At 36.8% G+C, this 25,306-nt stretch overlaps 1 protein-coding gene across 2 annotated transcripts in view; it reads right to left on the bottom strand.

Moving 5' to 3' along the window:
- The window catches only part of LOC149251678 (glutathione gamma-glutamylcysteinyltransferase 1-like), a 463,832-nt gene that overhangs the window by 167,041 nt on the left and 271,485 nt on the right, over positions 1-25,306 (bottom strand). For both annotated transcript variants that reach the window (XM_089459519.1, XM_089459520.1), the window contains exons 6-7: positions 21,921-22,148; positions 21,295-21,807 (exon numbers count right to left, since the gene is read on the bottom strand). In XM_089459519.1, coding sequence (XP_089315645.1) covers positions 21,295-21,807; positions 21,921-22,148 — 741 coding nt within the window. The remainder of the gene's footprint in view (positions 1-21,294; positions 21,808-21,920; positions 22,149-25,306) is intronic.

Raw genomic sequence — 25,306 nt, 5'->3', positions numbered from 1 at the left:
ATTAGACGAGATTCTGATAACCCAGGTACTCGTGTTACTAGGGTTTCCCATTCTTGAGTGTATTCGTCCACACTTCCTTTTTGTCGTAATTTGATGAGTTTTGAAAAGAACTATTCTTCCTTTACACCTTGGAATCTTTTGAAGAATGCATCTTTAAATTTCCTCCAGCTAATGACGTGTGTTGTCTTTTTCCACCACATATACCAGTTATATGCTTCTCCCTCCATTTTCATGGATGCATGCCTGAGTTTTTCGTCATCGTCATTGATGTCATATATCTCAAAGTATTTTTCTGCTTTATTTATCCATGCAACATTGTTTTTTCGTTGCCATCGAATTTAGGCATCTCAACTTTGGCCCTTCGCTAGTATGTTGCTAATGGTTGAGCGAAAAAAGGGTGTTGATTGGTAAAGTTATCCCAGAGTTGCTTGTTTGTAAAGGCTGTGTTACTCGCTTCTTGGTGGGGTGTTGCTGATTTTTTTGGGGATTCAACTTTTTCATGAGAGTCTATTGACTTTGTTGAATCTGACGAGATGTGTTCTTGATTCTCTTCACCTTCTTTTAGTAGTTGTTCAGGTGTACAATTCGACCTTTTACACAGAGTTTTCAGCATTGTTAAAACCTCTCTGATGTCTGCTTCTGTCTGAACATGGTAATTTTCCATCTTTATTTTTATTCGATTTGTCGTATCGTGAAGATTTTTGATTTCATCAGCTTGCTCCCCAAGCTTGATCTAGAATTCATTTAATCTTTTATTGACCTCGTCGTGGTTGTTATTTATCTTATGCTCCGCATCCAACAATTTTTTTTGGAAATCCGCCATTGTCATTGTTGACATTGAGCGGGCTTGCGGAGGCGTATATTTATTTGCCAGCTAAATTATTTTCCCTCTCTTTTTTTTTAATTATCTAAAATAAATTTTATACATATAACTTTTAATTAATTAAAATAAATTTAATTAATTAAATTAACTTATATATATATATATATATATATATATATATATATAACTTTTTAATTAATTAAAATAATTTTAATTATTAAATTAACTTTATATATATATATATATATATAACTTATAACTAAATTAAAATTATATGTTATAAAATTTATAATATATATTATATATAACTTATATATATTTATATTATATAATATATATCTATATATATATATAGATATATATATATATATATATATATATATATATAAATTAACCATTATATATAATTTGCCGGTATAAATATATATTATATATATATATTATATATTTCTACCCCGAACAGTCACGTTGACTGACAGAACCTTTGACCTTTCAAAAAAAATACAATTTAGCGAATATCACCGCAGCTTTTAACCTTGGCTACGGATCAAATTGCGGATCGATGGAATGGCGATAGGCAACAAGAGTCAAACGACCCACGCAGTAGTCAGAACGACCCACGCGGAAGTTTAACCAGAATACGTAGGGTCGGTTGGGAAGGGACGATGAACAACGCGACGGACGTGACACAGTTCAACGGCACTCAAAAATCGGCGACGGGTATAGCGGATTATAGTGGAACAGCGGCTAGGGGGTCTGGCATATGGTCGACGAATGGCATATGGTGAACGATACAGCGTAACACAGCAGAGAAATGACCGTGGAGGATAAGGCGAACAGCAATGGAACCAAATTCCTGAAATGTCGAACTTGTCTCTGATACCAGATGAAGCATAAAACTTTTGATACGCAGAGAAATGTATATATATAAATATGTATTATTGATTAACTGACAAATGATGATTGATTACAATGGGGTTTCTAGCTTATATACCGCCATGGCACCCTTTGGGAAAGGGCATGATCTTATGATCGTGCCCTTTCGTCTAACTAAACCTAAAATTAAACAATAAACCTAAAATGAACTAATTTTTTACATAACATAAACGCGTTTCATTACGGCTAAAACAAATTAAGCATCATTAGGGCATTTACAGAGGAATTCGACAATGGATCAACAGAGCAAGCCAACAGTTATTATCCCCTTCTGAATCCAGTTATGTTCTTGTTATTTCATGTTCTTTGAGGTGTCTTTTACCCTCTATAAAATTATGTAATAGTTTTTACTTCATATAGTTAAAAAAGCAGTTAGATAATTTGGGCAGTTTCAGAAATCAACAACTGTTCCACAATGTATAAAAAGAGGAAAGTTTACTAAAAAGGGGTTGGAATTTTGAAGAACCCGGAGACCTAAGTTGCAGGAAACGTGGCCCTAGGGGTCGTTTCCCCAGGGGAAACGAAACGAAACGCATTTCCCCGTACCGTACGGCCTGGAAACGCGTTTCCGGCATACGGGCCACGTTTCCCCAAAAAAACAGTTGTTTTTTAATTTGTTTTTAAATTTTTTTAGGGTTTCCAAGATGTTCTAGAAACCTATTCTAAAGTTATAAAAGAGCAGTTTGTCTCATTCTCTCATCACACTTATTCAGCAACTCGTTTCTCTTGGAGAATGGCAGTTGTTTCAGCTAGGGTGTTTTGAGCAGTGAGCAAAGTAGATTTCAGCAGCAGGAGAAAGAGATTTCAGCAGCAAGAGAAAGAGATTTCAGCAGGAGATTTCAGTAGCAGCAGATTTGGCTCAGCTACAACCATATTTCTCTTCTCTTTTCTGGCATTTCGGGGTAGTCTCAGCCACAGATAATTAATTTGGGTAAGCCACATTCATTTTTTTAGTTTTTTCTTACTATTTCTTCAATTTTTCTAAGGTTTAGGCAGCCAAAAATATGAAAAACGTTTTTTATTGATAAATTTGTTTTTTAAATTTATTTTTGCAACAGATTTGGCTCAGCTACAGCCATATTTCTCCTCTTTTCTGGCATTTTAGGGTAGATTCAGACATAGAAAATTAATTTGGGTAAGCCACATTCATTTCTTAGTTTTTTTCTTACTATTTCTTTAATTTTTCTAGGGTTTATACAGCCAAAAAAATGAAAAACTTTTTTATGATTTACAGATTTGTTTTTTTAATTTATTTTTGCAGCAATGGCTTCCAGCCAAAGTGCAGCTGCAACTTCAAGCCCTAGGGCCAACCCAAGCGCTGAATATTATCCTCTTTGGAGGCATGTGACGAAGCTTCAAAGATGTGGAGGTGGTGGCTCATGGGAATGGCGATGCAATCTTTGCAATAATACGTACAAGGGCTCCTACCCAAGAGTGAAGGCGCATCTATTGCATGGAGGAGGACAGGGGATTTCAAATTGCACAAAAACATCAGATCCGTTGGTAAGGAGGGCATATCAAAGAGAGCAAGATGAGGCGGATGGTACTAAGAGAAGGCATGATGACCTTACTCAAGCTCCATCTAACATTGAGCCAAGGATTGTAGCTGAAGCAAGAAAGAGGAGAGCTGGGCACACTCAAGAACATGAACAACCAGCACCCAAAAATACCAGAGGCCCAGGGGCATCCCATTTAGTTCAGGATAGCAGAATTGCTAGATTGGTGAATGTGCAAGCAAGAGAAGAAGTTGATTCCAGAGTGGCTAGGTGCATTTATGCATGTGGTATCCCATTCAATGTCGTTCGCTCTCCTTACTGGCAAGATATGATAAGGGCAGTTAACAAAGCTCCTCAAGGGTACAAGGGGCCCAACTATGAGAAAGTCAGAACCCAGCTTCTCAAAAATGAGAAGGAACTTGTGGAGGACATTTTAGCTCCAATTCGTTCTTCCTGGAGTAGCTCTGGGGTTACCATAGTCTCAGATAGTTGGACAGATATGAGGCGCAGACCATTGATAAATATCATTGCCACTTCCCCCAAAGGAGCAATGTTTATCAAGGCAGAAGACTGCTCAGGAGAGGTGAAAGATGCACAGTTCATTGCTGATGTTATTATAAAAGCTATTGAACAAATAGGGCCTAACAGGGTGGTGCAAGTTATCACGGATAATGCACCAGTTTGCAAAGCTGCAGGTTTAATTATTGAGGGGAGGTATGACCACATCTTTTGGACACCATGCATTGTCCATAATCTGAATCTGATCTTAGAGGAGATCGACAAAAAAGTTTCTTGGATAAAGGAAGTCACAGGGGAAGCAAGGGAGATTATCAAATTCATCACCAACCACCACCAGTCTCAGGCCATATTTCGAGAGTACTCCAAACTGGAGTTGTTAAAAGTTGTTGAGACAAGATATGCCTCAAACTTCGTGATGTTGCGCCGCCTTGTTGAGGTTAAGCATGCATTAGTTTCTATGGTGGTGAGTCAACTTTGGATTGAGTGGAGACAAGCATATTCAGAGCGGGGATCTATGGTGCGTAGATTGTGCCTTGATGAGGATTGGTGGAGCAAGGTAGATTTCTTGCTTAAAGTTCACAACCCCTGCATTTGAGCTTCTCCGGAGTGCTGACACTGACCAACCTTTCTTGGGAGAGGTATATGATGGCATGGATTCCATGGTTGAGAAAACTATGGAAATCATTTCGCAGGAGTCTCCACAACTTTTGTTTGTTGATGATCATTTTGCTAGTTTGATCAAGAAAATCATTGTTGACAGGTGGAACAATTTCAATACACCATTGCACACTTTAGCACATGCTTTGAACCCCAAATTTTATGATGAGGAGCTTATTGCTAAAAGCAATGGGAAGAGGAAGGCACCCCATAAGGATAGAGAGGTGGCTACTGGGATGAAAAAAGCACTTATGAGAATGTTTCCTTCTCATCTACATAGGGAGGTAAAGGAGGAATTTGCCAGTTTTGCTGCAGGAATAGATGATTATGCGGATATATCAGCTTTGGAGGAGAGAAGCAACATGAATCCAGTTAGGTGGTGGATTTGTCATGGAGAAAATGGTGTACATTTGCAAAGCCTTGCCATTCGTATTCTTTCACAAGTGGCAAGCTCTTCATCAGCAAAAAGGAATTGGAGCACTTATGGTTTTATTCATTCTGTGAAGCGCAATAGGTTGGGCTCACAGAAAGCAGAGGATCTTGTTTATGTGCACTCCAACCTTCGCCTTGCATCTCGTAGTGGTCCAGAATACAACAGTGGCCCTTCTAAAGAATGGGATGTGGATGCAGAAAATCCTGATTTGGATCTCTCTCTTGCTGCCCTGAATATTGAGGACGATTCTGGAAGTGGAATTGGTGCATCATCTTCTTCAGCACCACCATCCACTGTTGAGCATTCTGCTGCTTCTATTTTTGATGAGGATTGTTATGATGAGAATTAGTCATTTGTGACTTGTCTCTATAGTTCTTACAGCCTTATAGTCTTTATTGTACTTGCAGCCTCATATACTAATATAAATAAACGCTGATTTTGGATTTTCCAGTTCCTATATTTTTATTTTCATTATGTGATTATTCATGACTCATGAGTAAATGTGATGTAAATTTAATCTTAATGTTTAAATGTAATAAATTATAATCATATAATGTAAATGTATCATTAATGCTTTATGATTGCACATATATATATTAATAATTTTTAAATATTTTTAATATATATATATATATATATATATTCGCATTTCCCCATTTCCAAAATTTGGGGAGGTCGCGTTTCGTATCGCTTCCCGTTTCGGAAACTCGTTTCCGTTTCCCCGTTTCGTGCAACTTAGCCGGAGACTAGGCCACTGTATTCCTGATATCATCGTTAATTAATAAAAGAATTAGAAGTTTCCATGAGTTGTTACATATAATTGTGTAAGCTTATTTGTCATGTGTCATGCTATGTTTTCTTCTTTTCAAGTATAGTAATGAAGCAGCAGGTCTTTATTTGCTTATGTAGATAAGGTTAAAATTCCTTAAAAGAGCGCTCCTATACTTGAAGTCCTCACTTCCTTTCTAAATTATAGATAATAGTTTCTGCGAAATATCAGCATATTGTCTATGATTCAATTCTCATTATCATAATTCCTCTAAGTTACAGATAGTAGTTTTTGTGAAAGATCAGCGTATTATCTTTAACTTCCCCTTCAAACTTTCTTCATTCATCATTTATATCTAGCAACAAATGGCATTCTGAGATGTTCTGGTCATACATGTATTAAGAGTTAAAGACCAAGTTTTCCAAGTCCTTCATTTGAGAACACAATAAACAATAAGTGACAGTAAGTAATATTTATTAATGTCTTAAGCACAATTTCCCCACAGCCAGGAAATTGGTTTCTTAAGGAACAACATTAATTGGCGCCGTTGCTGGGGAGAGAAGATAAGAAGATTTTTCCCTGGGTTTCAATATTTTCCTCTGGTTGTTCAGTGAGGAGGAAATATTTGGCTGTTTTGAATCAAAGCAATAACTCTGGCTTCAAGAAGGCCCCATACAAGATCAGACACTTCACAAAAGAAGGTTCAAGCTCTTTCAGATCCTGAAAGGCTATTTTCTAAGAGGGTTGGAAGGTCTAAGATTCCAATTACACCAATTCCTACATTGTCTGCATCAGGCAGCAATTCACTTAAACATTCATCTGATAAAGAGTCATCTTTTTCATCATCTTCATTTCAAGAACCTAACTGTCAAGAGCAATCTTTAGAATCTGTTACTTTTCATTTATCTGCTATAATCATTCAACCTCAACCAATAGCCATATTACCACCTTTGCATACTCCATTTACTTCTAAATCAAGTTCCACATCTGTTGGTAATCAAAGTTCAATAAACATGGCAGCACATGCATTCTTAGTGAATAGGTATGCACCTCTTCAACTACCACAACCGTTCAATCAAATGCCACAGGATTACCTCAAAACTCTTCCTCGTTTTTCAGGAGAAGATGAACAGACAGTAGAGAATCATGTAGTAGTATTTTGTAATTTTGCAGAAAGCCTAAATGTTGAACATTTAGATGTTGTTCTAAGACTCTTTGTTCAGTCCTTGGATGGAGAAGCAAGGAAATGGTTCAAAGGACTTCCCAATAATACCATTCCTTCTTGGGAAGAGATGGAACGTGTGTTTATTCAGAGATGGGGAGAAAAAAGAGACCATGGGTATTCATTAACAGAGTTTAATGCCATAAAGAAGAAGTCTGATGAAACTGTGGCCGAATTTGTCAGAAGATTTAACAAATTGTACAACAGTCTCCTAGCAGAGATTAAGCCTCCTCCTGCTAGTGCAAAAATAACTTTTGCAGGGGCTTTTGAATTAAATTTTGGATTCACATTAAGGGAAAGAAAAGCTCCAACCCTTGATCAAATCCAAACAGATGCTTTAGAGATAGAAGCGAATCTGGTGGCTGCAAGAAAAACACCAAAAACATAGCCTACCCAAGACAAGGGAAAGGCAAAGATAGAATCCTCTCAAACTCAATCATTGGAGGATATGTGTAATGTAATTAAAACTATGTTAGATAAGCTAAATAGGTTAGAGTTAGAGAATAAGAACTCTCAGAGACAAACACAGTATAATAAGAACTTTAATCCCCAATTCAGAAGACAACCTTTGCAAATCTTGCAAAAGGAAAGAAAAGATCAAAATCAAAGTCAAGCACCATTATATATAGAAGCAGATCCTGGTGAAGAACAACCTGAAGATCAAATTTCTACATTATATGCAATTGATGAAGATGAACTCAGCATTGAAGGGGAGGTGTATGTGTATGATGAAGCAAATGTTATTCATGATGAAAATGAAATTGATGAATATTGGAAACAATTCTCTAATTTTATGCAGGCTGAACTACATAAGAAATATGACCTGAGATCTAGGAAAAGATCAAGAAATCAAGAAAATGAAAGTGAGCAGCAACTTTCAACTTCCTCACCAAAGGCGACTCCACAAGAATCTAAGCCTGCAAAACAAGTAAATGAAGGAAAGCAATAGCAAAATGTAAATGGCAAGACATAGATACTTTGAGGTGAGCCTTCTTAAGATCAAACTAGAAAATTTCCTTTGGAGAAACTTGTTTCAATTCCTCAAGTATTTCCAGTCATGAAGAAAGGTGAAGGTGAGAATGACAAGACTGCTAAACAGGGTCACTTGTTTAGCCTTACCAAGGAGTTGGAAAAGGTAAGAATACAAGTTCCCCTTAGAGAATTGGCAAAAACACCTACTTATCAAAAGGAGATCGCTGAGTTTATTAATTTAAAAGAAAATGAGAGTGACACTGTAAATCTACAAGAAGATACACCAGTAGTGGTTTTTGGTCCACATGTAGAGGAAGTAAATTCTTCAATACCTCCTCTCTATATTTCCCTATTGGTTCATGATTTCCTCCTACATAATTGTATGTTTGATTCAGAAGCTTCACATAATCTTATGCCTCTATCAGTAATGAAGCAACTAAATCTACAAGTGACCAAACCTTACAAGGATTTGTATTCTTTTGATTCAAACAAGGTCAAGTGTCTGGGAGTTATTAAGGATCTGGTAGTGTCACTAGCCCAAATTCCAGCTAGAAGCTTGGTCATGGATGTTGTAGTAGCAGATATTCCTGCAAGATTTGGAATGCTTCTATCTAGGTCCATGGGGGCTAAATTGGGAGGCATTTTGAAACTAAATTTTACACATGTTGTTATACCAATTTTTGGTGGGGAGGAGAGGAGATTGTACAGAGAAACTAGGTTTGTAAAGACAATTACAAAAAACGGAGCAAGAAATTCACCTGTATATAGTCAAGTGAAGGATTACTTTGCTTGTTTCACACTGCATGATAATGCAGAGCTAGCTGAAGATAATCAGAAGCAGCTTGCTTCAGCCAATGTAATTATAGAGCTGCAAACGGAAGAAGTGTGGAAATGTTTCTTTGACAGAGCTTATTCCAAGGAAGGAACAGGTGTTGGTTTTCTTCTAATTGCACCTGGAGGTAATATGTTCCCTTTTTCTTTCAAATTAGAGTTCGAGGCAACTAACAATGTGGCAGAATATGAGTCCTTGATTATTGCTCTACAAACAGCCAAACAGATGGGAGTCAAGTCAATTTCTGCTTTTGGAGATTCGGAGCTAATTATTAAGCAGATAAAAGATCACTGCCAAACAAAGCATCCTAGGCTCCGGGCATACAGAAATGAGGTATGGGATTTGATTGAAAACTTCTTTGAAGCTTTTAACATTCAATTCATTCCAAGAGATGAGAATAAATTGGCAGATTCATTGGTTGTGGCTGTTAGCACTTTCAAGCCTCCTATTAAACCAAGACTAAGGTATGAGGCAGAAATGAGACACAGGTTTTCTGTTCCTGATAATGTTAAGCACTGGCAAGTTTTTGAAGATGACCAACAGATTAAGGAGTTTTTGACTATGGTTGAAGAGTTCCAAGGCACAGAAATTGATCAGGATGAAGAAGAGACAACAGAAATTGCAGAAGCTGGTGGTTTAAAAGATTCAATAGCAAATCAGAAGATCTTTCAATTGAAAGATAATATTCTACTAAAGGGACTTGTTCCTCTTGAAAGGCTTTTTAATTCCAATGATGTAGATGTGGACTCAAGGAAAATCTCACAGAATGAACATATTCAGGATCATAACATTGGAACTCAGGAGAATCCCAAGTTAGTCAAATTATATGCTGCAGTTTCACCTAATTTTCAAGAAAAATATATTAAACTTTTCAAGAATTATGTTGATGTCCTTGCATGGTCCTATGAAGATCTCAAAAACTATGATGTAAATATTATTCAACATAAGATTCCTTTGAAGGAGGGGGTTAAACCCTACAAACAGAAGCTTAGATAGATAAATCCTCTGCTTCTACCATCAATTGAAAAGAAGGTCAAGAAGTTGCTTGATGCCAAAATCATAGTCCCACTCAGGTATTCTGATTGGGTGGCTAATCTAGTACCTGTGAGAAAGAAAAATGGAGAAATAAGGTTGTGTGTGCACTTCAAAAATCTCAACAGGGCTTCTTTGAAAGATAAGTATCCATTGCCTAAAATGGATCATGTGCTGCAAAAGGTAACGGGATCTTTTAGAATATCAATACTAGATGGATTTTCTGGTTATAACCAGGTGGCTGTAGATAAGGAGGATCAGAAGAAAATAGTGTTCACAACCCCCTAGGGAACATTTATGTATGCCAAAATGCCTTTCAAATTGACGAATGCAGGTGCTACATTTCAAAGAGCTATGGACATTGCTTTTGTTGGAGATAAGTTTGTAGTAATATATTTGGATGATATTACTGTTTTCTCAAAGTCTGATGAAGAACATTTGGATCATTTGAAGAGGACTTTTGATAAATGTAGAAGATTTGGACTTTCCTTAAATCCCAAGAAATCCATTTTTGCTCTGGAAGAAGGAAAACTATTGGGACACATTGTTTCCAGAGAAGGAGTGAAGATAGATCTAGCCAGAGTACAAGCTATGTAGAAAATACCATTGCCCAGGAGTAAAAAGGATATCCAAAAGTTTTTGGGAATGATAAACTTCCTAAGAGGCTTGTTTCCAACTATGTAGAAATTTTAAAAGAAATTACTAATATGCTAAAAAAAGAGAATGAAGTGAGTTGGACCAAAGAAGCTAGAGAATCATTTTCCAAGATTAAAGAGGCATTACAGGCAGCTCTAGTCTTAATCAGTCCTAATTACCATAAGCCATTCCAAATTTTTTCATTTGCATCATCACGTTCAATAGTTGTTGTCTTACAGCAGAAGAATGATGAAGAGAGAGAGCAAACAGTTGCATTCTTCAGTAACATTCTTAGGGATTCTGAGCTGAAATATAATATCGTTGAGAAACAAGTGTATGCTTTGGTAAAAGCCCTGAAATCTTTTAGAACTTATGTGTTGCAGTCTCAAATCATTGCTTATGTGCCAAATGCTACAGTGAAAGATGTATTACTACACAGAGATATAGAAGGCAGAAGAGGAAAGTGGATTGCCAAGATCCAAGAATATGATTTGGACATAAAACCCACAAAGTTGGTGAAAGGACAAGGATTGGCAAAAATGTTGACAGAATCAAACTTTTAGGCATTGGGAATTAACTTGTTGGCACCTGTGGATGAAAAAGCAACTGAAAAAAGTGAAGGAGAGCAAAATCCAGGTATGAAGATCACGTATAAATTTGTGTGTTCAGAATGGTATAAGCATATATAATTCATTATTTGTGTTTTCTTTCTTGTCCTCAATCCTTAGATAGAACAAAGTATAGGGCATTAAAGATCAAGGCACAGCCATATGTGATTGTGGAAGGAAGATTGTACTGGAAGGATCCTGCTGGAATTTTATTGCTATGTTTAACAGAAGATGAATTTACAGAAACAATCAAAGATTATCAGGAGGGGTTTTGTGAAGGACACTACAGTTGGAAAGTAACTGCACATAAGATCCTTCAGGCAGGATTTTATTGGCCTACTTTATTTGGTGATACATATAAGTTTGTTAGAAGTTGTCAGAAATGTCAACTTTTTGCTGAGAAAAAGAGATTAGCTCCTTTACCTTTGATTCCAGTTTTCATAGAGGAGCCATTTAGACAATGGGGATTGGACTTTGTTGGAGAAATCAATCCACCTTCAAGCAGACAACACAGGTGGGTTCTCACAGCAACTGATTACTTCACCAAATGGGTAGAGGCAATTCCTACTAAGAGAGCAAATGATCAGATAGTAATGAAGTTCCTGGAGGAAAATATTTTCAGCAGATTTGGATGCCCCATTAAAATTATAACAGACAATGCTCAAGTCTTCAATTCAAGTAAGTTCATTGCTTTTTGTCACAAGTATAATGTTATTTTGTCCCATTCAACAGATTACCATCCTCAGGGAAATGGATTAGCTGAATCTACTAACAAAAATTTGATGAAGATCCTTAAGAAAACCATTGCAGAAAATCAAAGAGATTGGGATTCTAAGTTAAAGTTTTCTCTGTGGGCTGCTAGAGTAACTACAAGAAGATCTACAGGGAAATCACCTTTTGAATTAGTATATGGAACTCAGGCTTTGTTTCCAAGTCAACTTGTGAAGCCAGTGATTGCAATGATTCAGGAGGCGAAAGAAGAACCAAATGCTTTGGTAAGAAGAATGAACAAAGTGGTGGAGCTAAGCGAGAACAGGGACAAGGTAAGAGACAACTTGATTATGTATCAATCCAAGATGAAAAATATTTTTGACAGAAAAGCCAAGGAAATCGATTTTAAAGTTGCAGACTTAGTATTGAGATGGGATACCAGAAGAGAAGATAAGGGTAAACATGGGAAGTTTGGTCCTCTCTGGTATGGTCCTTTTAGAATTTCTAAAGTGAGATCCAATAATACCTTCATTCTTGAGAATCTTGATGGTGAAACTCTATAGCTGCCTGTAAATGGGCAATATTTAAAGCACTACTTCCAGTTCTAAAGAATAAGCATCATTTCATTGTGAATATTAGAGTGAAATCATTGTACAAATGCCAAATTATTTCAATTTATGCAAAGCAATATATGACTCCATGCCCGAAGTGAAGGTACTAATCTGCAGTTCTTAGTGCTTTTGTGGCAAAAGCACTATCCTCAGGTGGAGCCAGATGTTGTAACATGTATTTTGTTGTTTGTTTCATTCATTGTTTCATTTAAAAAATCATTTGAAAAATATTTTGAAAAAAACAAGGCAAGAGGGAGATGTAATAAGTTGTATATTGGAAATCACAACATAAAAGAAATGAAGAAATATATTGGATTTTACCAATGTTGCACGAAGCGGAAGCACGGAAGCGGAAGCGGGAGCGCGGAAGCGTCATTTTCCAAAAATCTAGGAAGCGAAGCGTCCGCGGAAGCGTCTGCTATATATATATATTTTTTTATATTTTTTTGCATTTATACTCAAAACAAACATCCCAAATACCAAATTAATTGTAGAAGACATGAAAACATGCATATTTTTGCATAAATCAAGATAGATATGGCATCCATGATTCCAAAACTTTGTTCTATTAATATGGCGCTATTATTCCAAAAACTTTGTTCTAGAATCTGGATCATAAATTTAAATGGTATTATATACTTTGCAACATGTTACTCACTTCTTCTCCATTTAAAATATTAAAAATGATTATGTTTTGACAAGATAATAAATAAAGAATTATTAAATATATTCATAATTTATTTATGTAATATAATAAATAAATAATTGTTAAATATATTTATTTTTGTACTCGAATATATATATATATATATATAAAATAAAAAATTTATTATATATATAGATATATTATAAAAATTTATTTATTTTATTACTTTCAAAAGCATTAAGATTATATGAAAATATAAATATAATCGTGATATATTGTTTTTCTATTTATAACACTATAACAATAATTTTGAAGTTGAAATTAAATTAAGCATTAATTTTCCAATTCAATTCAACATTATCATCACAATGGACCAATTAACCAATATATCTCAAAAATTAAAAATTAAAGCCTCACATAAAAATTACGAACAATTTTCCACGCAGTTTTGTTATGAACGAAACAGCTCTTACTAACGATAGTATGTTATTTCGTTGTCCGAGAGTCCGAGCGAAAAAATGACAGCGAAGTGGGACACGTTTGAATGCCATTGGCATTTAGCTGAATTTGCTATTTTTAATGGAAACGTTGGGTTGAATGGTTACGGTAAGGAATATCACTTGTAATTTAATTTCTTCATGGAGGCTCGTTGACAGACTCATGGCAGGACGCACCTGGTTCCCATTCTAAGCGCCTGCGGATGGAAACAAAATCACTCAGAGGCGGCCTGCCAAGGAAATTTGCATAGGTTTTAAACTGAAAAAAGTCATAAGAAATGGATTTTCGTATCAATTATACCTTCGAGTCTCCGTTTAAACACATGACTATAAATAACGATAACTATAACAGTCTTATTAAAAGGCCCTAAGCTCTACGTAATTGGGCCACGCGTAATTTATTTCCCACGTCACATTAACGAAACGAAATTTATACAACGGGATTTCAACATATTTCTCATAATTCAAGAAATAATTTAACAACACTAATCCTTAAATGTCTAGCGTAAATAGCTACGCAGAGTCAGCAAAGAGGACCAAGATTTCGTCATATTTCTGAGATTATTTAACGAAACCAATCCGTATATATCACGCGTTAAATGTCCACGGCAAATTCAGAAATTACAAGTGAATAAAAAACCGAAGTAACATCATCTTTAAATTGTCACGCAAAAATATTCATGGCTACCCAACCCGAAAGCGCCCTCCGAAGCGCGGATCCGGGCCAACGCTCCCAGAATTCCAGGAATCGTTTTTAAAAACAGGAATCGCGCTTCAGCAAATTTGGAATCGCGCTTTGGGGAGAGGTTCCGGAACGCTTCCGTACGGGACGCGATTCCGGCCTCGGATCCGGGGGGGGGGGCGATTCCTGCAAACAAGTTTTAAAGCATTAACACCGGACCCGAAATAATATATGTTTCGTTCAAAAGTTCGGCAGGTCTGCAATGAGTATGGACGGTTGATTCCGCTGACAAACGTTGATTGCGATTTGCAATTGGGTTCCGAACCCGATATTATATATGCCATATTTTATAATGACGGTGGGTCCGAAAAGCCTTTATGCAGGTTCCTTTGCCGATTGCAATGAGCGATGGGGATTTCGGACCCAATAGTTTATGTGTTATACTTTATAATTCAGCGCGTCCGTCTTATCGCGGGTTGTAAAGATTTTATTTGATATTCATATATATTTTGTTTACGCTGTTTTATATGAAGTTCTATTATAAAGGATTATAATCGAAAAGCCAGACTCAAAGCATATATATATTATATTTTAAAGGTGTTAAATTGGCAACTAGGGCCAAACTCCATGTGGGTCAGCTTATTTATGGCAGCTGATATTTTTATTGGATCCCTCTCGTCGAGAGGTGTAGGATTGATCCAAAGATCATCCGATTCCGATAAGTATTTATGGAGATATGAATTTATTTTGTTTATATAATTATTATCAAGCCGACCAGCACTTATGTAGGCTCTAGAAGCCCAACCGACGTGTCTATTCATCATCCTCATTTTTAGTATAAATAAGAGAAGACTTTAAGTCATTTGATACACATTCATTATGGGATCTCCTCTCCACGTCTTGGGTTTTTGGAGAAGGAGATGCACTAATGAAGGATGCCCTAAAATGATGCCCTAATCCAACATAGATCAAGGAGACTTATACGCTGTTCATAATAGAGACATACGAGAATTATGAGCGCTGGCCCGACAGTTAACGTGTAACACAAGTTATTAGTAACGTGCTTTGCGTACAGAGTTGGAAAACCGAGTCATAACATTTATCATCCTGTTGTAAAGTGAAACTTTAATAAATGAAGTAATGAGGACGAGGAAGCTCCACGCGTCCGGAACTAAAGGCTTGGATCCTCGGTATTTGAAGGGCAGATCGGCACTACAGCAGAGATACAGAGAGATACAGAGGTCGATTCGATGGAGCTCTCAGTGTTCACGGTGCTGGTAGGAGTAGGGTATTGGATTCAGGGTTTTCGATGTTTCCCATGGCTGGCCGTCAATTTCTACTTGATGAACACTCTCAGGGTCGATTCAACCACCCTTCAAATTCTTCAGACATCCGCTACTTTGCCCATGGTCGCCAAACCAATTTACGGCATAATCTCTGATGCGGTCTACATTGCCGGAGCACATCGCCTACCCTATATTATCATTGGAGAAATCCTAGATGGAGAAATCTACACGCACGCAAAGGCAATATATATATACGCAGGTGGACTTCAGGAATGTATAGATTCATATACATGCAGGTAACCGCACAGCTTTCACACTCTGGTATACACGCAGTCACTCAGGCAATTTATATATATATATATATATATATATATATATATATATATATATATATATATATATATATACGCAGGTGGACTTCAGGAATGTATAGATTCATATACATGCAGGTAACCGCACAGCTTTCACACTCAGGTCAACAATCTCAGTCACGTTATATTGCAGTTGTAACATGTTCTCGTCATAATTGTGATGACATCGCAAATCCTACAGGAGTACGGAGAGTACCGTAACACAGTCTCGACATAACCACAATTGACCTCGGTGCAATGAGATATTAGTTACAGTCTCAGTTAAAGATCAGATGCTGCCCTAATTTCTTATCAAAGGATATCAATGATTATCACAGTCTCAGATTGATGAGAAGGAATAGTATCACAACCTCTGCATACTTCCTAAACTCTGCCACAGTCTCAGCATACTAATGGTGAAGAAGATCCACGTGATATCTTTGTATTAGTCTTTGTATTAGTCTTGGCAATAAATGATGATCTCTGAGGTGCTGCAAGGATGATGATCCCAATAGCATGATGATGGGCATGTTGATAAGGAAGCAACAGTGAGGGTCTCAATGATGATGAAATAATGGTGCAGCAATAAGGACAACCTCAGTCTCAGCGCTGGAAGTCTGGGCATAATTACATTCATAGCAAGGTCAAGATCTCAATGAAGTTGTGATGAATGATGATGAAAAATGCGACACTGTGGGCGAAGTAATCATGAGCAGCATGATGAAGATCATGGGCAGCACAGTGATGTATGAGAGCATGAGCAGCATGATGATCATGGGCAGCATGATGGTGCTACACAGTAAGGTGTAGCAAATGGACGAGATGCAGCACGATGATAGGTGAAGGAGTCACCTTGAGAATCAGTTGAAGCAGAATGTCTTCAACTGATTTCATCATGATATGAAATGATCTATGCTAGATCTAGATAAGTCAAAGTATTGACTTCTGTTGTAAATGTACTCTCTCTCTCTCTCCTTCTCTGCTGAACTTTGAAGATAAAAGAAGATTTGATCAAAGGGTTTCCCCACACATTGTGGGGTTTGTCCCTGGCTCGCGCCATATCTTGTGTCCTCTTGCATTGGCTTGTCTTCTGTGTGTTATATTTATGTTCTATCTGCAGTTTATCGTAATGCTGATGTGATTGCTAACGATGAAAATTTTATAAATTGCTCTAGCATAGAACATACCCAAAACTTAACAAAAGGCCCAGTGGGTCCGCAGTCATCTCATAGCACTTTATATATATATATATATATATATGACATGCCGATTGCGGGCCGAATCCGATAGTGATATATATTATGTTATATAAGTCTGGCAGGTCCGCAAGGCATGCAAAAAGGCAGTTTTCAAGTTATAAGGCAGGTTTTCGGGCAGAGCAAAAGCAGTAGATGGTTTTTATTGAAACTCACCCGGTTCCACTTATCATTCAACACGTAGCAGCCGGGTGGAGAGAAGAAACAACCCATTTCGGACGGGTATTCTCCGGGCTTATGTCTAGCCCAAAACCTTTACAAACCGTCTGATCTGAAAGGCACAGATCTACAATGGGGATGTATCGGCAAAAAGGCATACCTCGGAAATTGTGCAGAGCCCGTATTGGAAGCAGGTGTGGAATCTGGGTACAAGAAAGACGATGAGAAGATAGAAGTAGAGTTAAAAAACTCTGTTGACTGATGATATCTGATGGTACAAGTGTCCTCTGGATCATCCTTGGGCATGGAGTCTTCATATAATCATCAGGTGCCACTCCAGTGGTCAACAGTACCACATGTCCACTCCGGAGCCTTACGTGTTTAAAGGGTGAGTAAAGCCTTCGGCAGGCCTTTAAGGCTAAATGTCCCCACTTTGAAGCCCTTCTTTCATTATCATCAAAATAGGACTTGGGTTTAGCTTGCATGACTTATGAAGCCAATAATCTTAAAGGGCCTTTAGAGGCTTCACACTACCACTTTGAAGGGCCTTTGGAGTCCAGATGCTCCTAATGGCCACATTTACATTGATGGAGTTGTCCCTCTTTTGATGGGTTGTTTTAATGTAAAATTGTAGATGTGGCATGACTAGCCTACATTGATTGTGATTTAAACTAATTATAGAAGAGGGCCTTTTGCCCCTCCATAGGCCAAATTAGGGGCTTTTAGACTAAGAAAATAATATTTTAATGTCAAAGAAGTTGAACATCTCCTCTATAAATAGAGATGCATTTCCTCTCATTTTCTCATGTTTGGATTGGGGGAGAAATCCCTTAACAAGTCTGAAATTTCTAAAATTTGTTGGAGTACTTTTGAATTGGATTTGTGTGCTATGTATGAAAGACTAAGGTGCCCTTATTGACGAGACTAATTGTGGATGCTTTCTCAAGTTTGATGAGTGACACATGGCTAGGGTTTATGGATGAGCATTGATTTACCTAGTAAGTGTTCTTTTTAAGTAGTTGTAAATTTATTTATTGGATATGTTTTTACCCTAGTGATGAGGGTGCATTTTCTTTATGTTATTCTTGGATAGATCTTATCTTGTAAATCCCAAAGAGTGTTTTAGTGGTGAACCTTCCCTTGATTTTGTCTTGAAAGCTTTTTAAAGGACATAGGAGGATCTTGTAGTGTTAGTAGTGGAAAACCCTAGGTATCACCTTATAGGAGGATATCTTAAGGTTAATATTGGAAAACCTTAGGTATCACCCAATATCCATTGTTTACCTTGAGAGAATCCATGGTTTGACTCCATATGCCCAATGAAAAAAACTAGTCTCTGGTCCTCCCATCACACTTGATACTCTAAATTCCTTGAAAACCATTTTGTTGGGTTTGCTCATGTGGTCTCAATCAATGTTTTACGACTCCGACTCCGACTCGGCCGAGGATCGACTCCGACTCCGACTCGGAAACGGTAATGACTCGGCCGGCTCGATTTCAATGACTCGGTCGTTGTAAAAAATACATTAAATATTTATTTTTTTTATTAAAAAACATAATTTTAAATATTTTAAACATAATTTTAAAGATTTTCATTCATGTTTCCAAACACACAGCATTATAATATAGATGGAAGACAACAGATGATCAAAGTAGGCTCATGAACCAATCCACTATATCAAAATGGTACCCAATGGCAATACATAGTCAACTGTCATACATGATCAAAGACTCAAAACAAAATACAAAATTACAAATAACCAAGGAGGCTAGAAATGGCCTCTACAACAAAAGTAAACTGTGATGGTGACCAGACTGCAATACTAGTACTACTGGCTAGTAGCTACTGCCAGAGGAGCCAAGATCATCTCGACCAATCTCTGGATCATCATCATCAGAGTCAGACAAGGGGCCCCATGGCTCCTCATCATAGAAATAGCTTAGAGTGAGGAAAGATTTGGCATGTTTCTTTGGTTGTTAACCTTTCACCTTTTGATCTTGATTCAGTTCTAAGCCTCGCCCTAGATGAAGAGTGCAGAGGTGGTGTCACTGGGGCAGCTGATGAAAAAATTGTGTTTTTCTCCTTGGATTATGATACGGTATGCAATTGCTGCACTATAATCCATGCTATTGATATGCAGTTTGATCTCTCAGATTGCCATGTTTTCTGTAATAACAATTTTTTTAATGCTTGTTCCATTGGTGGCATAGGAAAAGTGTCTTACGTTAATTATCAAAACAGGGGTAAAAATTAGGCTTTAGAGTTCTAAGAATTAATTGGAGATTTTCAATCATGTGAAGGACAAATCTAACTCTTTGAATAGCGAAGTCTCAGATTGTTAAACTCTTTTGTTTTGAGTAAGGCTTTTTGCATATTATTACACTTTTACTGAAACGTTACTTTAGAACACTGCATTGGGGAAGATCTTAGGGGTTATTGGGTCTTTAATATCTACAGGGCCTGTCATCTACTCCTGAAGGCTGAAACATAGTGACTTTAATAAAATAATTATGGTGTTAGTATGTTCACACTTAGTATTTCACTAAAGCAAGGTAACAATCAAGTGCAATTTTCTCTGATAAACTGCATTAAACATTTGAAAAATTACCAAAAAAATGAATTTTTTCTAACTTTTTACGCTGCCCAGCCGTCCCAAGTGTGACTCGGCCGAGTCATAACGGACCCGGCCGGGTTGACCGAGTCATGTGTGACTCGGTCAACCGAACCGGTTAGGTGGCCGGGTCACTCCTCAGGCTAATGACTCGGTTCGACTCGGCCGAGTCGGTTTCGAATCGGCCGGCTTGGAAAACAGTGGTCTCAATTGGATTATTATATTATTTGTCATCCATCTTTATGCTTTCAAAGTAGAAAAAGTGGAGAATCAGATCACATGACCATTTTACTGATGAGGCCCTATTTGACAAATTGGGGTTTGAAACCCTTCAAGAGCATTTTGAGTTATCAAATGATGTTTTTATGAGGTAAAACTTTGTCTTTTTACTGCCACACTTTTTTTTCCTATTCTACACAATAAATCTTTCAATCAGAATCCGTATGCAAAAGTTATGCCACTCAGAAGTTGATCTTCTTGTTTTTTCCACCATTATTCAAGAGGATGCCACATCATCCCCCATTATTCATGGAAAACAGGCTAGCCATGTGATCATGATGAAGAAGACTCTACAAGAGTCCATATTGTATCTCTAGTTAAGAGTTGAAAGAGTCAAACCTAACCACTAGTAGGCTATCGGGTTGTGTTATAACTGAGCCACTAGGAGGAAAAGGGGTTCCATTATTTTCAAGGGCATTTTGTTCCATAAATGAGAAAAATAGCCGAGACGGATAGGGAGAGAGCACACAGAGAAGATTCGTGCATTGTAGTAGCCCACGGGTTATAGGTCTTATTTCTTTGTGCTTGCAGCCATTTTCTATTAAAGAAAAGAGAGCATAGCGGCCTCACTTTCTAGTTGGTATTTCTCCCATAAGGGTTTCGCAGGATATATCTTGTGCCAATTGCGGAGTGAGTTTTTCTTAGTTCGTTGTTCTCTATTTTCTGCATAATTATAATTTGCATGCATACACAATAAACAGTAATTTACAGATCCAAATATCTAGAGAGAAATAAACCCTCATAGTGTAGATTTCAGATTTTGAGGTAAAATTTTATCAGATCTGTTGTGACGAATTGTCCAGTGAAATATTCACGATAGTTTACAAGTCATCATGTCACCTTGAGATTCATTGTCTTAAAACCCTAGCAATATTAACCTAGGGAAGTCCCCCCTAAGCCGAAGGAGAGCCACACTAAAGAGTAGAAGAGGGTTGGTGAGGTGATAGTGGCCCCCTCTTAGTTTCACCTAGATCACAATTGATCTTTTTGGACTTCATCTCTGTAAGTGTGAGTTTGTGTGATAACAGGTCTCTCAACAATGGTTGCTATGAGAATACTTGCTCAGCAGGATGTAGATTATAACACCACCTTTCAGATATGATGATGGAAATGGCATGGTCCATGGAAAGGATATATGAGCTAGATACTCAAAGAAAAACAAATGAATCTATTGCAATCTGCAAGAATAAAAACTAGCAATTGTATTGTTGAATATGACAGTCTTGACAAAGTATTATTTAAGGAAAGAAATGTGAAAAGAAGCATTTACCTCTTCTCGCAGTCCTGTGAAAAGGTTATCAAGAGAAACAAGGCGGTGTATATCTTCCTGCAACTCCTTTTTCTGAATCTCATGCCATGTTTGAGGAGGTAGTGCAAGTAATAAGACTGTCAACAGATCTTTGCTCGCTGGATACCACTGAAGAAAGTTTGCAGATGAGCTCTCTCCATCGTTACAACATGGGGGATTTTTAATTTGTGCAGCAGTGGGAACTAACACATCAATGCCTTGCTCACTACCATTTGCAAGTACAGTTCCAGAAACAACTGCCATAGAGGCAGTGTCACATGTGCTCATATTTCTCATACAAGCCCTCTTACAGAAATGCTCTTTGGCTTCACCAACCATTCCACATAGGGTGGCTGCACCTTGGCAACAACAGTTTTTAACTATCTCAGAGAAATTAGCTTCAGCAGAAAAAGTGCAGCAGGTGGTGGCAGATGAGGCCCACTTATCAACAACCTTGTACATTTCTGTTGCCCTAATTTGTTGCAATATTTCTCCCTGATAAAGAAATCATTAGCAATATTAGAGTGCTAACTTTTAGCATTTAATGGTGGCATTGAGACAAAAGTATTACAATAATACTCAGATCAAAGAACAGGGAGAAAAATGACCTTGATAGCAAGGCGTTCAGCTTCTTCCTTATCTACAGTTTTCTCGGCATTCTCCAACCTTCTGACTTCCGCAATCCACTTCATGAAATCAGTAAGATTTGCTGGTAGTGATTCAAAAATTGAAGAAAGAACCTGTTCTACACTGTCAATACCCTTTTCTTTCAGACGCTGCGGAACCTGCTCCATAAGATACTTTGAAATGCTTTTCCAACTTTCATGTTTGCAGGACTGTAGAGAGTAGAATATCATATACACATCAACAGCTGCACTCAAGCAATTGACACTTTGCAAGTAAAACAAGAAATAAATCAACCTCAACTTAGAGGAATGGAAAATTACTTAAACAGGTAAAAGAAGATTTGCAATCAAAAACTTTTCCAATCAAGAGAATGAAAGAATGGGATATTAACCATGGTCTGAACAATTTGGTATAAACCAAGGGCAGATAGATGGTTGCCAATGATTGAGTACATTGACCAACATTCAATATTTTATCTTAAATGGAATACCGTCTGAGCTATACCCCGTCTCTACAATATTTATACAGAAAGTAGTCCATACCTGTAAGAAACCAATGTCAAGGGAACATATTTGATTGATATTATCCAAAATTAATTTAAGCTCTTTTAATTATTTGAAGTCATGAAATTTCAAATGAATATCTTTTCAATGCTCTTGTGACATTATCCTGATATTATTTTATTTTGTTTGAATACATGCAGTTTGCAGAAAAAAGGATTTAGAAAATGGATGGCCTGGTGCATGCCAAATGTTATGAAAATAAAAAACTATATATATATATATATATATATATATATAATGATGATAATTGTAATAACGATTAATTAATTAATGATTAGTATTGAAGAGGCGTGTCTCTAAATGGCATGACCATTTGTGAAGGGGTACCTGCCTAGGCATAAGCAGGTTCTCACGCTCATTTGTAATCATATCACTTTTATTCCAATATTTTTATATATTACATTACTGTACTATCATGGATATTTATATATACCAGATATTCTAAGTATTCTTGTTGTGTATATGAACTTTGTTCACTACATTGGTATCAGAGTTGTTCCATCCTCTAGCTGCTCAAACGTTACACAGAGCCAATCTGAATCTGGCCTTTGGCCATCAACCTTTCATCAACCTTGTTGCCGTCACAATCAAGCGTTTCGCTACACAGAATTTGGAGGTTCTCCATTTTTTCGCCAAGCCTTTGGCCATTATAAAAAAAATAAAATAAAGAAAGAATATATTTAAAAAAACACACACACACATTATTAAAAAAATATAAAAAAATTAGTAAAAAAAAAAAAAAATAATAGAAAAAGAAAACAAAAATTACAATAAAAAAATGGAAAAATATTTAGAAATAAAAATAAATGGGACCAAATAAACGAAAGTCAACCTAAAAAAAATAACAAATGTGGGCAGACCGTCTGCCAGCTACTTTTTGCAGTCGCACACTGCTGCCCAGCCAGAACTGCCTGAACCTCTGCCTGCCGCCAAACAAAACCACCACAGCCCGATTCTGCACGTGATTGATAGACCCTATTGTTCGCCTTCCCGTCACCGTTGTTGAATCCTGCCTTGTCACTTTCCAACTGCGTTCTCCACAAACGCTCACATTCCCACCTGCAGCCGCTTACCCCACCATTCATCCAACCGACAACTGTCGTAGGCTGTAGCTACCTCCCGCAATTGCCGCCACCTCCCGCCATTGTCGCCAGCCTTGTTTAACTGGCTATCGTATGAAATAATTCGAGCAATCGTTGCCCGACTGGACGCCAGGCTTCTCACCAACACTGTCAGCCTCTCTTCATTGCAGCAGCCTTCTCCTTTGTCGCCACTTCACCATTTTTGTTGAAGTCACTGCTACCACTACTATCGCTGCCACTGTGTAGATCATCGCAGATCCGATTTTAGAAATTCATACACTGTTCGATCCATCCGTATTGCAATCAGTACAGTTGCAAGTAAATTGACATTGTTTATTAAATACCTTAACTCACACCATTTGATCAAAATTGTATGTAGATACTCGATATATTAATTAAGGTATTAAGGTATTAGTTTTATATAAAACTATAAAACTATTAAAAAGGAAAAAGAAAAAACATATAAAAGGGTGTTATTATATAAAAAGTAGTTGAAACTTGTAAAGGGGGTAATATATATATATATATATATATATATATATATATAGAGGATTATATATATATATATATATATATATTGTAAAAATTAAAAGGGTTACCATTAACCTTAAGGTTGAGCAAAATGAAATCAATCACTAACAAAAAGGAATAGAGTCTAATTCAAAAATGAACGAAGAAACTATCTATTCCATACATAATTCTACGTTTTGGACCAGATGTTCGTTTTGTCGAACAAAATATGAGTATTCATTGATTTTTAAAAATCGCACAATATTTTGTCCAACATGTAGGAAATTGTTTACTTTGGAAGAATATCAAGGTAATCCACATACACAAATTAAAAGATTAAAAGAAGAGCTCGTAGAACTTCAGCAAAAAAATGAGGCATCAAAAAAGAAATATAAGATCTTGAAGCTCAGTGTTACGAAGCATCAATGGAAAATAACGGAGAACTTTTGCGTCTAAGGACCATAGTCAAAAATTACTTACAAAGATCAAGAATGCCAAGGCTACAAAACAAAAATTAAAACAAGAAAAGGAATCTCTCAAGAGGAATTTCAATGAGAGTCTATCAGAGAAGGAAGAAGAAAATTTGCGCTTAAAATAACTTAATCAAAAGTTTAAAAGATGAAAAGGTTGAATGTCAAAACATTGAAAATAAGGTTGATGAATCAAACATTGAAGAACTCTTATGTCTCAGAAATCATAATCAAAGTCTACTAACTCAAATTAGGAAACTAAAGAACAATAAGAAATCGTTGAAAAACAAACTAGAAGAACTTATCGTGGAGGAAACATCGAAGTCTTCAAATGCAATAGTCCAAATTGAAGAAAAAGGAATGAATATTGATCCAGTAAATACTACAACACAAGATGATGACAAACCAGTGGAAGTAAAAACATATTCAAATGTTGCAATTCAAACGATAGACATTTCAAGTGAAAATCCAGTGATTAACCAAGTGACTTCCATAGCTAAAGAAAATCAGATACTTCAAGTAAATCAAGAAATCGACACAACAACATTAAGGGGAAATCAAATCACAAGAACTCCTTATCTACACCCGAATCACAAGAATAGACATCTCAATCAGTCTGTGTATCTGTATCACTTAGAACAAAAACAACAGACTTATGCTCCGAAGAATAATGATATCAACACAATCCAATCTGACGATAACAATTTATCCCAGCTACCAAGTAATTGCAAAGTTCCACAGA

Source organism: Pinus tabuliformis, chromosome 7 (assembly GCF_031772625.1).
Source record: "Pinus tabuliformis cultivar Carrire ecotype Pingquan chromosome 7, CPIR1, whole genome shotgun sequence".
Classification (NCBI taxonomy): Eukaryota; Viridiplantae; Streptophyta; class Pinopsida; order Pinales; family Pinaceae; genus Pinus; species Pinus tabuliformis.
The sequence above is the reverse complement of the archived record's forward strand: the minus strand, read 5'-3'. Positions and strand labels throughout refer to the sequence as shown.